This window comes from Vipera ursinii (genome assembly GCF_947247035.1).
Source record: "Vipera ursinii genome assembly, chromosome: 1".
Classification (NCBI taxonomy): Eukaryota; Metazoa; Chordata; class Lepidosauria; order Squamata; family Viperidae; genus Vipera; species Vipera ursinii.
The window spans coordinates 189,891,588-189,905,784 of record NC_139512.1 but is presented as its reverse complement, the minus strand read 5'-3'; the positions used below and the strand labels follow the sequence as shown (position 1 = coordinate 189,905,784).

General features: G+C 37.2%; 1 protein-coding gene across 4 annotated transcripts in view; it reads right to left on the bottom strand.

Moving 5' to 3' along the window:
- Positions 1–7,094: 7,094 nt before the first annotated feature.
- Positions 7,095–14,197, bottom strand: part of ADARB1 (adenosine deaminase RNA specific B1) — a 67,489-nt gene continuing 60,386 nt past the window's right edge. For all 4 annotated transcript variants that reach the window (XM_083372551.1, XM_083372552.1, XM_083372553.1 and 1 more), the window contains 3 exons: positions 12,047–12,228; positions 10,005–10,183; positions 7,095–7,956 (listed from right to left, as the gene is read on the bottom strand). In XM_083372551.1, the coding sequence (XP_083228677.1) occupies positions 7,780–7,956; positions 10,005–10,183; positions 12,047–12,228 (538 nt within the window). In that variant the 3' untranslated portion in view covers positions 7,095–7,779. The remainder of the gene's footprint in view (positions 7,957–10,004; positions 10,184–12,046; positions 12,229–14,197) is intronic.

The following is a 14,197-nucleotide window of genomic DNA, read 5'->3' as shown; positions in this document are numbered from 1 at the left end:
CAATTTGTATAAAAATGTTTTCAGCATTAGTTTGTTGGTTTTTGAGAAGCTGTTTGTGTGGATTGATGAATGTGCAGCCATTATCTTAGAACCTATATGTGTAATTGTTCCTGTTCTTATCCAATGCATTATTCATGTGGATAAAATTTAACATATCCTTTTGAACTATTCAGAACTGCTGAGTGAAATATAGCAAATACTATCTTCCAAACATTTGAATGGAATTGCATATGACTAATAAGTCAGGGCAATAACATTTAAAAGCGTATGTACATAAATACACATGCATGGATCAACATCTGCAGTGATAATACTTTCTCTGATACAGCTGAAGTAAGGAATTATGCTTGTTGTTGTCAGCTATTCAGTCGTGTCCAACCCTTGGTCACTCTATGGATCAACACTCTCCATTCTGTTCTGTCTCACACTGCCTCCTTCAGATCTGCCATGGTCATTGATCGTGGACCTTTGTAATCTCCAATCAGTGGGTACTAGGTCAGCCCTTTCTCCCTTTTCTGCTGACTGTATTATGTCTAACAGGTTAGATATGTTTATAAGCCTTGGGCTGAGTTAAAGTCTACACTTGTCGCTATGAGCCAAGACAACAGTGGACGAGGATGCTCCAATGGAATGTGTGAAAATGAAACATCATTCAGGATGAAGCTTTGAAATTGGTTTGATAGGAAATCTAATAAAGCAACTCAAAGAAAAATTAAAGACTGAATTGCATGAATCAACAGATGCTATCCAATAGGACTTGGTAGGTATGCTTGGACAAGTTCATAAACTGTCAGAACCCATTTCCTGTTTTGGGGGGGGGTTGGTTCTGTCCTTTTCTGGTTTCTCTCTGTGGGTTCTTTCGTTCTCCTGAGGGGGAGGCCCTTTGGGATGCTTTATTTCTCTTTCGCTTAGCCACAATGTATCCTCTCTGCCTTTTCTATCTGCTTGCTCTTTGAACTGTTTTCCCTTGATGTCAACCTGGGGTGAGAAAGGAATGTGCCTCCAGCCATCTGGCTGATCTCACACTGCGGACCCAACAATGTCTTCACAGGAATGAGAATGGACTCCCTTATCAGCCCCGTTCGCACAGTAGACTTAACACCTGGGGATTGGCTCATTTGAACTGATTGGATGAATTCTTGGGGTGGGATTTCTTTGAGGCTCCTTTAACCTATTGATCTGAGCAGGAAACTCTCAGATCCTGTCTTCCATGCCTGCTATCAGCTTCTCCTAATAAAAATTCCTTTTGGAATGAAACTGTCTGAAAGATAATTAAAGATAAATAAAATCTTATAAAACTAAAGAATACTTTGTAAAAAACTAATCAAATCAAATAATTATTACAATCATAAGATCAGATTGAGTAGTATCTCCAATAACAGAACTGTTACATATATCAATAAATATCTAGATATATAGAGAGAGATAACAGAAAAGCAATCAGTATAATATGTATAAATTATACAAGGAACTAACAGAGAAGAACCTTTGAGGTTTAAATAACTGATATATGAGAAGGACAGGTAAAAGAATATTTTGACATTTGGGACTTACCAGATGGATGGCTATTATGAAATAAGTATTTAATACTGTTTCATATTCATTGGGAAATAAGCTGATATATATACACTATAGATCCGTGATGGCAAACCTATGGCACCTGTGCCACAGGCGGCATGCAGAGCCCTCTCTGTGGGCATGCATGCCAATGCCCCAGTCCTAGGCCTCCAGTCCCATCCATGAGCAACCTGCATCAATATCCGCACAGGGTAAGGTTGCCGCCCCCACCCCCCGCCTCCCCCAAGCGTTTTTTTACCAACCTGCCTTTCAGCTGCATTCCGTTTCTCCGTTCGCTTCTCACCCTTTGCCGCATGTTTGTGGGAGTATTTTAATAAGCTGCAACTGGATTATCTGATTATTTAATTGTAAAGATACTCTGGAAATAATGCTATCGTGTTTCTGCAGCTATTTGGCAGGTTGAATCAGTCTCTATCATTAAAAGGGCTGTCAACTGAGTTCTCCAATTTGCTATTCTTGGTTGGTTGAATGGTCATTAAAAAAAATGAAGCTTGTAGAAACCAAAACAAGAATTCTTTTTATTAACTCAGAAGCTGTCTACAATATTGTCAAGGTCAGTTGTGAATAATTTCATCACACAGAGCAATATTTTCTTTTCATTATTCTTTTTCTTTTAAAGCAAATTATAAGCTTCAATTGCTCTATTCCAGTCTTAGAATTCACCCAATAAACCTCTGTTAAATCTTTTAAGTCCAATTTTCAGTACAAGGTCACTCTTCTATTATTTTTCATATTCTGAACAGTTGTTCAAATGTTCACTGAGAGATTTAATACATTCCAATATGGAAATTGTGTGGGGGGGGAAGTATCTGAAAATTTATCCCAGGAAACTCTGTCCAGATAGAAGAGTTGTGTTTCGCAAAGAGAATGCCTTAATTAACTCTCTACCATGTAACTGAGGCTGAGTATTTCCTCTACCCCTTTTAAGATTCTGTGATGGCCAGAAATCAGCATTCAAAATATCATTCTGACCTCCATCCGGGCTTCCTTGGTCTTGCCCTCTCACAGGCCTTTTCATTTCCAGCCTCTACAGGATCCAGTTTGGTACATTTTGGCCAAATATATTTGCCAGTCCTTGTGAAATACAACCCATCCTGGGCCAGCAATCCATTAACAGCTTGCTGCACTGAAGAAGCTTTTCTTTTCTCTAATCATTAGCATTGCATTTAATTTTCCTGCATACTTTGCAAATCAGTCTTTGTATTTAAAGTACCACACACATTTTCAAAAAAAACCCAGTTTTGTTCATTTTATTTATGAACTCACTTCATTTAACCCTCTGGATTTCAATCACATTATCTCTCTCACATCTGAAAAGATATCTGTAAGTCTGGAATTTTTCCCCTCATATTTAACAAAGCAAAAAATAAGCCTCCATTGCAATTAATTCATAACATTATTACATAGGCATTTCTAATTATCCATTTTGCAAGGAAAATAGCTAGTTGTTTGGAGCACAGAAGGAAAGGAAATTAATCCCTCTCTTACTTATCACGTGAAAACATTTTTGTGCTATAGCTATAGCTATAGTCATTCTGTCAAGCGCAGAGAAATGTTAATATAAAAGTGGACCATTCACCCTGGAATTTACTTTATGTGGTGGAATGTTCACATCATCAACCATTGCAGTTCATTGTTTACAGCATGTCTAAGCTTTTTGTAATCCCATTGTAATAAGGAATCATATCATGTTAATAATACTTTTGCTAATTCAAAATGAGCAAATGGTTTAATAAAAATTATATCATAATATAATTCATACAGACACAGGTTATCCTAATAGAAATGACAATTGTTTTGGCAAAGATGAGTTCCCTCAAAATAAAATGTGAACAGCAAAACAGCTATATCAGCCTGCTTAGTAACTGTTATGTAACACAATAATATCAAAGATGTTTGTGCTATTTCGGATAGTTTTCTATCCTGTAATCTTACTTGGATCTACCTAAGAAGGTTACTTGCTACAAGGGTTATAAAACCAGCCAGAGGCATTACACAACAACATGCTTCCCCCTTTAAAATTTTATTGCTAATGACAGTGCAGGTCTCTGAGACAGAGAAATGAGGAAGGGGCTGGGGGAGGGGGAGAAAACAGAGCAACAAACATTCCACATCTTGGAGAAATTCAGTGCTTAAGAAAATTAACTGAAAGTAACTCTGGATGGACTGACTTTTCCTTCTCTGAAGAACTTTTATTTAGTTTAAAATAAGCCAAAAACAAATGAGGATTAGCTGTGAAATTCAAAAGGGGAAAGTCTGGTCAGTTTAAATGAGTTTTTTAATACAACAGTCAGACTTTAACTGGGCTTTCCCCCCACCTCCCCATTTAGTAAATCCTGACAAAGAAATCCGAAGCATCTTCTTCTTTTAACCCAGTCAGATGTGTAGAAGATAAAGGAATGCCGGTCCCACACTTATTTCTGCTCACTCCTACAGCAAATAAACAATGTTTTGTTTTTTTCTCCAAATTAGGTCACTCTAAAACTTAAACAACAGTCTGTTTCAAGCCAGAAATTACAGAGAATTTACAGAATATTTTAATTACTCTTGTACACAAAAAGCATTTTTGGGAATATCAGGGTGATTCACAATCAGGGTTGCCGATCAATTAAGGAAAACAAGTCAGTACAGGTAGTCCTCGACTTACAACATTTCATTTAGTGATCGCTCAAAGTTTCAATGGCACTGAAAAAAGTGACTTATGACCGTTTTTCACATTTACAATTCAGACACTTGGCAAGTGGTTCATACTTATGACAGTTGCAATGTTCTGTGGTCATGTGATCACTTTCTGCAAAGTCAATGGGGAAGTCACTTAACAACCAGGTTACTAACTTATCAACTGCTAACTTATTCACTTAACAACTGTTGCAATAAAGGTCGTAAAATGGGGCAAAACAACAAATTTCTCACTTAGCAACTGAAATTTTGAGCTCAATTGTGGTTGTAAGCTGAGGACTACTTGTAATCCTATGAAATTTATTTAGTCTTGCTTTTTATTGTGCTATTGAATCAGTTATTTTAAATAACCAACACTTTTCCTTGTTAGCTTTCTTAAAAGATTAAATTAAAAGTAACGCAACTGATATTGTGCTTGACTGGTCTCAAAATACAGGTCAATCAGATCTATGTCATCAGCCAGACCCTCTGGACGCCAACAATGAGGCGGAAAGCCCCTGACATGTTTCCAGATCTGGCTCAGATAGCAAAATGTGTTATGTTGACAAAGTTGGCAGTCTTATCTATCATCTGGTTTACTTTCCAGTTGTTCATAATTTGGCTTTGATCATCAGTAATGGAGTATATTGTAATGGGAATATTTATGTGATGGAGTTTTCAGCATGTGAATGTAGCTATTGCCTATTTAATTCAAGTTACAATTCTGTCATTGTCATTTAAAAGTGCTACATAAATAATTTGCTCTTGCAGACTAAATTTTGTACGGCCCTAACAAAACATTTATCACTATTGTGCCTATTAGTCTTTTTAAGTGAACTATCTTTCCTTTAAAAAAGGTAGTTCTTTTTATCTGCAGTTTATATCTGCAACTAATAATTAGAGATCAGATTTTAATACTTGCAGAAGGTTGTGCATATCTATTTTTTGCCACATCTCGTTACTTTATGCATGCACTTAAAGAAGAGGTGCACTTTGCACATGCATAAAGTATGTTATTTTTAAGGTTAGAGTTAGGTCATCTGTGCAAAATACCTGTGTTTGTTTTTTCTCCTTGATAAGACATGATGAATTTTGACAGATCGTCTCAGCCATGAAGCTTCATGTGGTTCTCTGAAGCAGATGGCTTTCTGTGGAGCAACTCACTTGCTGCTGATGGAGATGCCACATGGTTCATGCTGACTTCTCCACCCTACATGATGTTTTTACAGTCTCAGTGGAGAGGTCTCTCTATTGTTTCACTGGAGATCAGTGTTGTCTGCAGACTTCTTGCAACATCAATAAATTGCATTATTAGTTGCTAGTGTTGCCCACCAACCACTCATTTGCTATTAGTTTGCTTGAGGAAGATATAGGAGCCTAAAGTGAAGAGCTCATGACTGGGTGGACCCAGTGAGATTTGTTAGGACTGAGGAAGGATCAAAGGAGCACATACAGATACATTGCATAGATGACTGTTAGAGGAGGAAGAATGGATATACTCATGGGAGGAAGAGATGACCATAGTCTAAAATCCTTCCCCATGCCCGCCCAAATTCCCACAGAGTTCAAATCTCTTATTCTTTGTGATTTTCTTGTCCACAGTTCTATAGCAGAATGGAGAGGGTCCTTGTCTTGAGAAGGCCATGTCTACTAAATACTGCATAAAGCTTTCAAGACATGCATATACCCTTCCTTGGTGTTTGTATCTATCACCACAATACAATATAGTTATATCCACATAACCTATAGTTATGTGATCTTCAATATGAACATTACCTGAAATTCCTGGCATTGAATTAACATGTCAACATTATTTTTTTTCAAACTGAAGAACAGTCAGAATTAACAGTGTTAAGCCTACATGGCACACTTTGCTGGAATGGAATTGAAAAGACCAACTCTAATTTTTATTTCATTGTTATTAATTTTGTTTTAGCTCTACAGTTAAATTTCTTTATTACTGAAATAAAATCCTAGCACAATTTAATGTTTATAACTACTTCCTCTAAGCTAGAGGTGAGGTATCAATCAACTGAAACTGGGTAGAAGAGATAGCTTGATGGATTAGTTAGAACTCAACACGAGGACTTATGCAGACTGTATTTCAGGGTAAGCCTTTACAGCTAATAGTCTGTGCAGCACGCTCAGCCTGAGGATCCTCTAGGGAAGGGGTGTCAAACTGCCAGCCCATGGGCTGGATGCATCATGCCAAAACTACGCCCACTCTATTGCTCGCAATGGAAAAAAAGTTACGATACATCGTGACACGTCATGTGACATTGCCAGTTTGACACTCCTGCTCTAGGGCAGACATGTCAAACTCAACATATTGGGACGGTTTTGCCATTGCCGGCAATGGGGTGGGTGCGGCTTCTGCGTGACGTCCGACAGCTCTAGGGAGTCTGAAGACCCATGCTCAGCATAAGTACCAGTTCCCTCTGCCAATATTGCTGTCTCTGAGGGATCCAGACACATACAAACATGCTTTTGGATTGGGTACTTCATAAATAAATAGGTGCTCAACATTTATTCCTATTATACTAGATCAATCAAAACTACATTGCAGAATAATCTGAATAGGTAGTTTTATATCCACATGTTTACAGTCACAGGCAGCATAACCCCATAGTTATATACAGTTTGGCTGAAAATAAGTTAAATCTTCAAAGAGCATATAATTTAACTTAGAATAACCTTTCACTCATTTAACTGTTGTGGTGTGCATGTGCAGTAGATTTTTGGCAAATCAGCATGTTTCTCACAAAGGAAAAAGGGTTCTGAAATGGCCACCACATTAACAATGTTACTGTGGTAATTTAGAAGGTTCCTGTGAAACAAAGAACCACCTACATCTAAGCTGAAGTCTATACTGTATTAGTTTATAAATAGTTTCCAGTTTACAATGGTAAAAACCAATAACATCACAATGTATATAAACACTAATTGAAGACAAGTATTTTAAAATGGAATATAAAGTAGCATGTTAAAAACTATCACATACACACAGCGAAGACAAAGATTTTCAGCAGCTGTGTTTTAAGGGTTGGGACAGAAGCAGGAAAAAGTGTCTAACACCAGTCCAGTTTTGTAATTTCTATCATTGCTATGATATTAATCAATTTAAAAATAAAACTCTAAAAGTGCATATTTATTTTCTTTTTTCTAAGGCTCTGAAAATAGAACACAAGACTCAAGTGGCATGTAAAAATCCTACCCAACATGCATTACATATGCATCTGACAGCAATTCATTAAAATAATTGTTAAAAACTGTGGATGAATTATTGAAAAAAATTGCACCAAGATTTTTTTCCTCCAAAGATAAAGTCTTGAGATAGTAATCAAATAATTTTGTTTTGATTCCAAACTAGCTCCTATATTATCAGTTGTTCTTTAGTTTGAATTAACAAAACCAATAATAATTAATCACAAGTTAGTTCCCCAAATCACAAAAGTTAAAAAGCTGCTGTTATAGATGAACAGGTGAAATGTTGATACGGAAACCGGACCTTTCGTCAGAGTTCCACGAAGTGCAAACCATAATTCAGACAACCAGGGAAAACTGGTCCTGCTCTATAGGCTTCTCCACCCAGGCCCCAAGGCCAGCCTTCAGAAATGCTTTAAACAAACACTCTTTGGCAGTCTGATATTCCACAGCTACCTGTTTTGTTTCATGATATATATTTGGCTTATTGACTTTTGAATGAAGACTGGCAGGAAGCTGGATAAATCAAAGAGAAAAAAAGAGATATTAATCTAAAGCACCACCTTGATTGCTCTGATTTGGTTTGTTTTAAAATAAAACTTACATTAGAATTAATCTCTAAATCATCTCCAATACCCCGTGTCCTTCCTCCTATTTTGCAGTTCTAATATTAAATTGCAGTGCTTTCAAACCCACAAATAAATAGCATGTGTTCAACATTAACACAGAATCTTACTAACAGAAAAATCATTTGGACTTTTAAAAAAAATCCCATCCTTTTCCAATCAATTATTCATTTCTGTTTCATGGTTCATTCTCCTTTAGTGAGGGCTTTTGAAAGCAGAGCAATCCCCCAAAGGTTATTTGAATTACACTCAGCAGGATGAAAACGCCTATGGTTAAGGGAGATGCATCTCACAGCCCATTCTTTTCCTAGAGAGAAAGGGCCCACGAGGCTACAGCCATGCCCATCCATGCAGAGGCAGGTGCTTTTGAACTAGGTAAATCAGCATAATGGAGAAAGAAAACTCTTTTCTCCCCAGATATTTTTATGGATTTTTTTAAAATTAGTTTTCTTTAAATAAATGTTTTCAAGTGCTCACAATACATTGCAGTAGTCATCTTCTTTGTTTTAAATAAGTTTCCTCTGCTTCTTATTCTTGTCTTTTTATTCTCCTCAATTCAATAGAATAAAGGGAAGAAGTTATATCAAATGCTCTTGCCCTTTAGTAAGATAACTTTCCAAGAATGAAAACAGAATTTGATTTGGGGAAGAAGCTGGCAAGTAAAATCCTGAGCTCAAAAGAGGGTTAAGTCTGGCCAGGGGATGTGAAGTAAAACATTTTTTAAAAAGTAATAATCCCAATTCAACCCTATGGGAGAGGTGGCTGGACAGCAATTCAAAATGTTACTGGCTGTTCATTCAAAGCTTTCCTGCCTCCTACATGACCCAGATACAAGATACATAGCCTGTCCTGTACATAAACATGAACAGAAAAAGCACAATGGAAGAACAGGAACACCCATATAGACCCAACACACATGTTTGTTTCAAAGGATAATAGTCACTGCTGCTAAAAAGGTTGGAAATAATTTTAGAAGCCATGCTCTACATGTTCTTCTCTTGTTAGTAATTTTTGTAAATGTTATTACATTTTGGGAGGAGGAGAAAAGAGGAAAGAAGAAAGAAAGAAAGAAAGAAAGAAAGAAAGAAAGAAAGAAAGAAAGAAAGGAAGGAAGGAAGGAAGGAAGGAAGGAAGGAAGGAAGGAAGGAAGGAAGGAAGGAAGAGTAGGAGGAGAAGGAGAAGGAGAAGGAGAAGGAGAAGGAGAAGGAGAAGAAGAAAAAAAGGAGGAGGAGGAGGAGGAGGAGGAGGAGGAGGAGGAGGAGGAGAAGGAGAAGATTTTCTATACTTATTAGAAATGAATATGTGTAGATTAGAATTCCCCAAAGTGTTCAATATCAACTCCCGAGGGTCCACAGGACTAACCAAGCAAGCAATGTTATAATTAGTAGTATTACTATTAGTATTGGTGTACTATTTGTTAAAATAGAATTTACGAAATTATTTTCATATAATAATTATTTAGGAGTTGATGAATAAGCTCAAACTTCATAAAGAATTTGAGGATCTTTGATGTAGACTTTTTTTTCCCTAGATCATTTAAGCCAAATTCTTAACATGGCAAAGCTTTTCCTCTGTCCTATGAGATAAATAGGAGATAAGAAAAGGAATTTACACCATGGATAGGAAAATTGTGGCTCTGCAAATGTTGTCACATAAAAATTTCCTACATTTCTTATCATTGATGAGGCTGATTGGGGCTTCTGGAAGTTTAGCTCAGCAATAACTGAACAGCAAGTAATTCCCCATCAAAGACGGCAGCATGTCTCAGTTCTATTGTTTATTATTTCCAAGTTGTTCTTGGAGCAGCAGCAACAATAAAATCATATTTGATGTTCCTCAGAGTTCATACCTTGAAAACATTCAGCTCTCAGAGATAAAATCAGATAGTAAGTCCAATAGCCATAAAGTAACACGGGACTGTCTATTTTTGAAACCTACCTTTGTGTAAACACGCATCCAGCGAGTATATAGTGCATGCTTACAAAGACGGGATGCACGACCAAGCTCATCCTTGCCTGTTGTAGCATTAATAACTTCCAGCCCAGCATCCCCAACTGTCCAGTTCACACTGAAATTAGGTGCTTTTCCTGGCTGACGGGCTTCAGCATTGCTAATACCTGAAATAACCAAACAAAAATATCCTCAGTATCTGGAAGAAAAAAATTAGGGTAATACCAAATAAATTGTAGATCTGTTTTAGAGATCAAATCATTTCCAATGTTTAATAAAAGCTAGTATATAAGATCAAGCATATGTGGGCACAAAAGCAGTGATAATGTGTTGCTCTCCTATTAACTATGCTTTCAGTTTATATATATTAAGAGGAAAAAAGTACACTATCACTTCTCAGAATAGATTAAATGTATTTAATATATATTTGTTTTTCCTGATGTTAACATTTTTAATTACAATCTCCAACATGATGGAGTTAGCAGAGATGGCTAAATTGACTGCTTTGATAAAAGAAAAAAACACAATTACTGTAGTTTCTGCTTGGAAACCGCTTCTGGACTTTGTGCTTGAGGTGGAAAAAATGAAATTCTGATTTTAGGTTTTACTGATTAGATAGCTCTGTTGTTATAAAAATGGCTAGTTTATAGTATTATGTAAAAGTAAAAAGTTGAAGTTCAATGTTACTATTTTATTCTACTGCACCAAAGGGAGTTGGAAGTCAATGCCTTTTATTTATTTTTCCCTTCTTTTCTACACTTTTTTCTTCCCTTTTTCCTCCCCTATTTTTTCCTATTATTTGCTTTTGTACTTTTGTATTTTATATTATAAACTAATAAAAAGGATAAAACAAAAAAGGACTTAATGGTGGAGTTTTATCTAATGCATAATTTCATGGTTCTTTGGAAAAAAGCTTTTTTATATACTACAGCCATTTGTACAGCTTGTGTAAGAGATTACTAATGTACTTAAACAGGCTTCTTAGGTCTCCTGGTGAACATTTTCCATTTAAGTACTAACATTTTATTTTTTTTCAGCAATGGCAATTTTTAACAAAAAGCAGCCCTTGGCTCTCTAACAGCAATCTTTTAACTCATTTTGCACTATGTTCTTCAGTTAACCTAAAACAAACCACAACATTATTCACAGTGTGTGGCTCAGTTTCTAAATTAATTAAAACTTTGAGCAACATTCCTTTAATAAGACATAAATGTTTCCAGTCATGTGCAAAAACAATAGAAGGCTCCCTCATGCCCATCAATTCCACCATGTTTATCTCTAGTTTTGTACTAAACCATAGTCAATAGCAACAGTCTAGTTCAGACATGTCAAACTCAAGGCTCGCAGGCCAGATCTAGCCCGTGATGTGTTTAGATCTGGCCTGCAAGCAGACTAGTAGGAGGAGGTGATTCAGTATGTTGTGGGGGGGGGCTCTGAAGCAACGGTAGCACGAGATGGTCAGATGGAGCTACAGTGTTGCTGGGGCTCTGCTGAGGCCACAGGATTGGCGCATGTGGCTCCAGATGATTGGGGCTTCCAGCAGCCTCAGGGGGGTGGCCAGCAGCTGCATGCAGTCTTCAGGGAAAGAGTCAGCTGGAGCTGCCGGGGCTTGGCAGGAACCCCAGAATAAGTGCACGCAGCTCCAACTAATGAGCACTGTGGCACACGCAGCTCCATCTAATGAGCACTGTGTGAAAAGGCCAGCTGGGCAGTGAGTGAATGCATGGGGGAGGAGAGGAGAGGATAGAAGAGGGGTTTTGGCAAGAAGGAGGAGTGGGGGGGAGAGGGCGATAAGAGGTTTCTGTGGGACAAACCTGAGGGAGAGAAGGGGACAGCAACTGGTCCTTCGAGGGCAACCATAATGCTGATGTGTCCCTCAATGAAATTGAGTTTGACACCCCTGGTCTAGTTGATTCCAAGCTCTTGAAATAGATTTACCATTTATTGAAGTTATCGTGTTAGCTGCAATATTTTGAAAAGCATGACAGCACATTAGAAGAGATTTAGTTTTTCTTTCCTTTCATGCTTACCACTGAGTAAAGGTCTGTTAAGTATATAAAGAGGTGGTAGATCTTCAATCTCTGCTATCCGCTGGTATGCTGCTCTGGACAAATGGTCTCCATGATACAAACTTCCTAAGATAATGCTTGAGAGGTATATTGGCTCTACAAAGAGGCTAAGTAAAGCTCCTTGAATACCAAGTACATTCCATCTAAAGTGAAACAAATAACATCAACTGCTTTTAGCATGTCAACACTCAACAATAATACAGTAGACATGTGAAGCAACTTTTTGTGTATGATTGCCTCTTGAGACTCACCCTGCCATTTCATTATTTTTTCAGCTTTTGCTAATTTGTTGCCAGTAATGAGAAAAAAACATTAGACTTCATAGCAAAATAGCACCTACACAATAGACTTCCTAGAACTCTATGGAACATAATCCAGTTTATATGACTGCAAAGAGAAAATAAAATCTTTTATTTCCTGACAGTTGCTATCCCTTATTAAGGTAATTGTCCTAACTTGGTCAAAGGAAAAGTGAATATTGGACTCTAACACCCAGTGTGACTAATTTTTAAGATTCTTAAAAGGTGAAGTCACAATAGGACTTTGCAGTTAGTGCACTTTACATACTGGAGCTGTGCAGAGCACTCTCTGGCCAAGCTGTGTTGGATAAGCGTCTGTCAATGCTGTGACAATTAAGAAATTGCAGCCATTGTACCTTTTACTTTACTTGAGCTTTTTCTGTTGCTTTGGATTCTCAAATGTAGAAGGGGGGGATGGGAGGAATGCTTGAGCATTCCTAGCACGCATGTGCGGGGGAACCTTTACCTTTACCTTTTAAACAATTGCAGCTGGGTGAGCTTCAAGGTCAATTCTAGATAAAGTTTTGGGAGGCTGTAAAGTGGGGAGGATTTTAGATTAATTGATGAATGTGATTTATGATGGCCTTTCTGGGGTGGGAATTGCAACTTGTTACTTTCTATGGGGGGGACTTTAGTCTTGGGTTCAACTATGTAAGTGCCGATACTTTGTTTCCTGAATAAAATGTTCCTTAAGGAAGAAATCCTTGCCTTGAAGTTCTTTTAATTGGTTTCATCTATCGGAACCATGACATGTCAATTTTTTAGGGCTGAGGATATTAACAAAATACTTGATCATGTTTATTTGACTGACCATTGTCCTTTCTGGCTTATTAAGTGGGATAATGGGGAACATGACCTGCTGAATCCATGTTGTTGTAAATTCCTCCTTTATGGCACTTTTAAAGGTGACTTTTGTAAAACCTACCATAAACCTAATATACTGGCTCCTAATACTCCTTTCTGATGCAATTGATCAAAATATTTTTCTGGACAGGATATCTGAGTTGGGAGATGAAGGAACTGTAGTAGAATGGTTCTACTAGTAATTGGATAGGTGATTTCAGGAAACTATTACTCTGCCCAGGAAGATTATGCTATGGTGATCCTCAGGGTTCCTTTTACCTCCCATGCTTTTTAGCATCTTTATTGAAAGAAGCTATTAGAGTTATCAAATGTGAATCACTTAGAGTGTTTCTTTTGGTATAATTAATTTTTAACTGGTGTTATAGGCTTATGGACTGCATGAGGCTTATAAACTGGGGTCTTAAGTCAAGATGGATACTGTTTTAAGTGGGTCAGCCATCCAGTTAAACGGTGTTCAACCATTGACCTCTGTCTGAACAGAGACTTGAAACACCAGCAAGCAATGAAATGCTGGCATAACAACTGGTCCTACAAGTGTATATTACACTAGTTTAGAGTAAAAAAAGAGACTAATTTACAGAGGTGAGAGGTTTCATTTCATTGGCTGCCAAAAGCTCTTAACCCAATATATATTTTTTTACATGTAACATGTGATACAGAGTCTCAACATCCACAGATAAATATTAGCCAAATAAAATTAAATGCAATTGAACTAGTCTCAGTAGTATAATCAAGTTGGGATACACAGAATTGATTTTTATACATTTTGAGTATCATATGCTTCTAACATTTTCTTCCATATGTCTTGTTGATACAACTCTGATCGACATGTTTAAGTTTGTGGTTTAAGCTTAGAGTAGGTTCAAAAGAGTAGAAGGGCTGTAATATTGTGGAACTTATGCTTTGCATGTAAGTCTCATTTTAGAATTTCTAATGTACTAAGACTGAA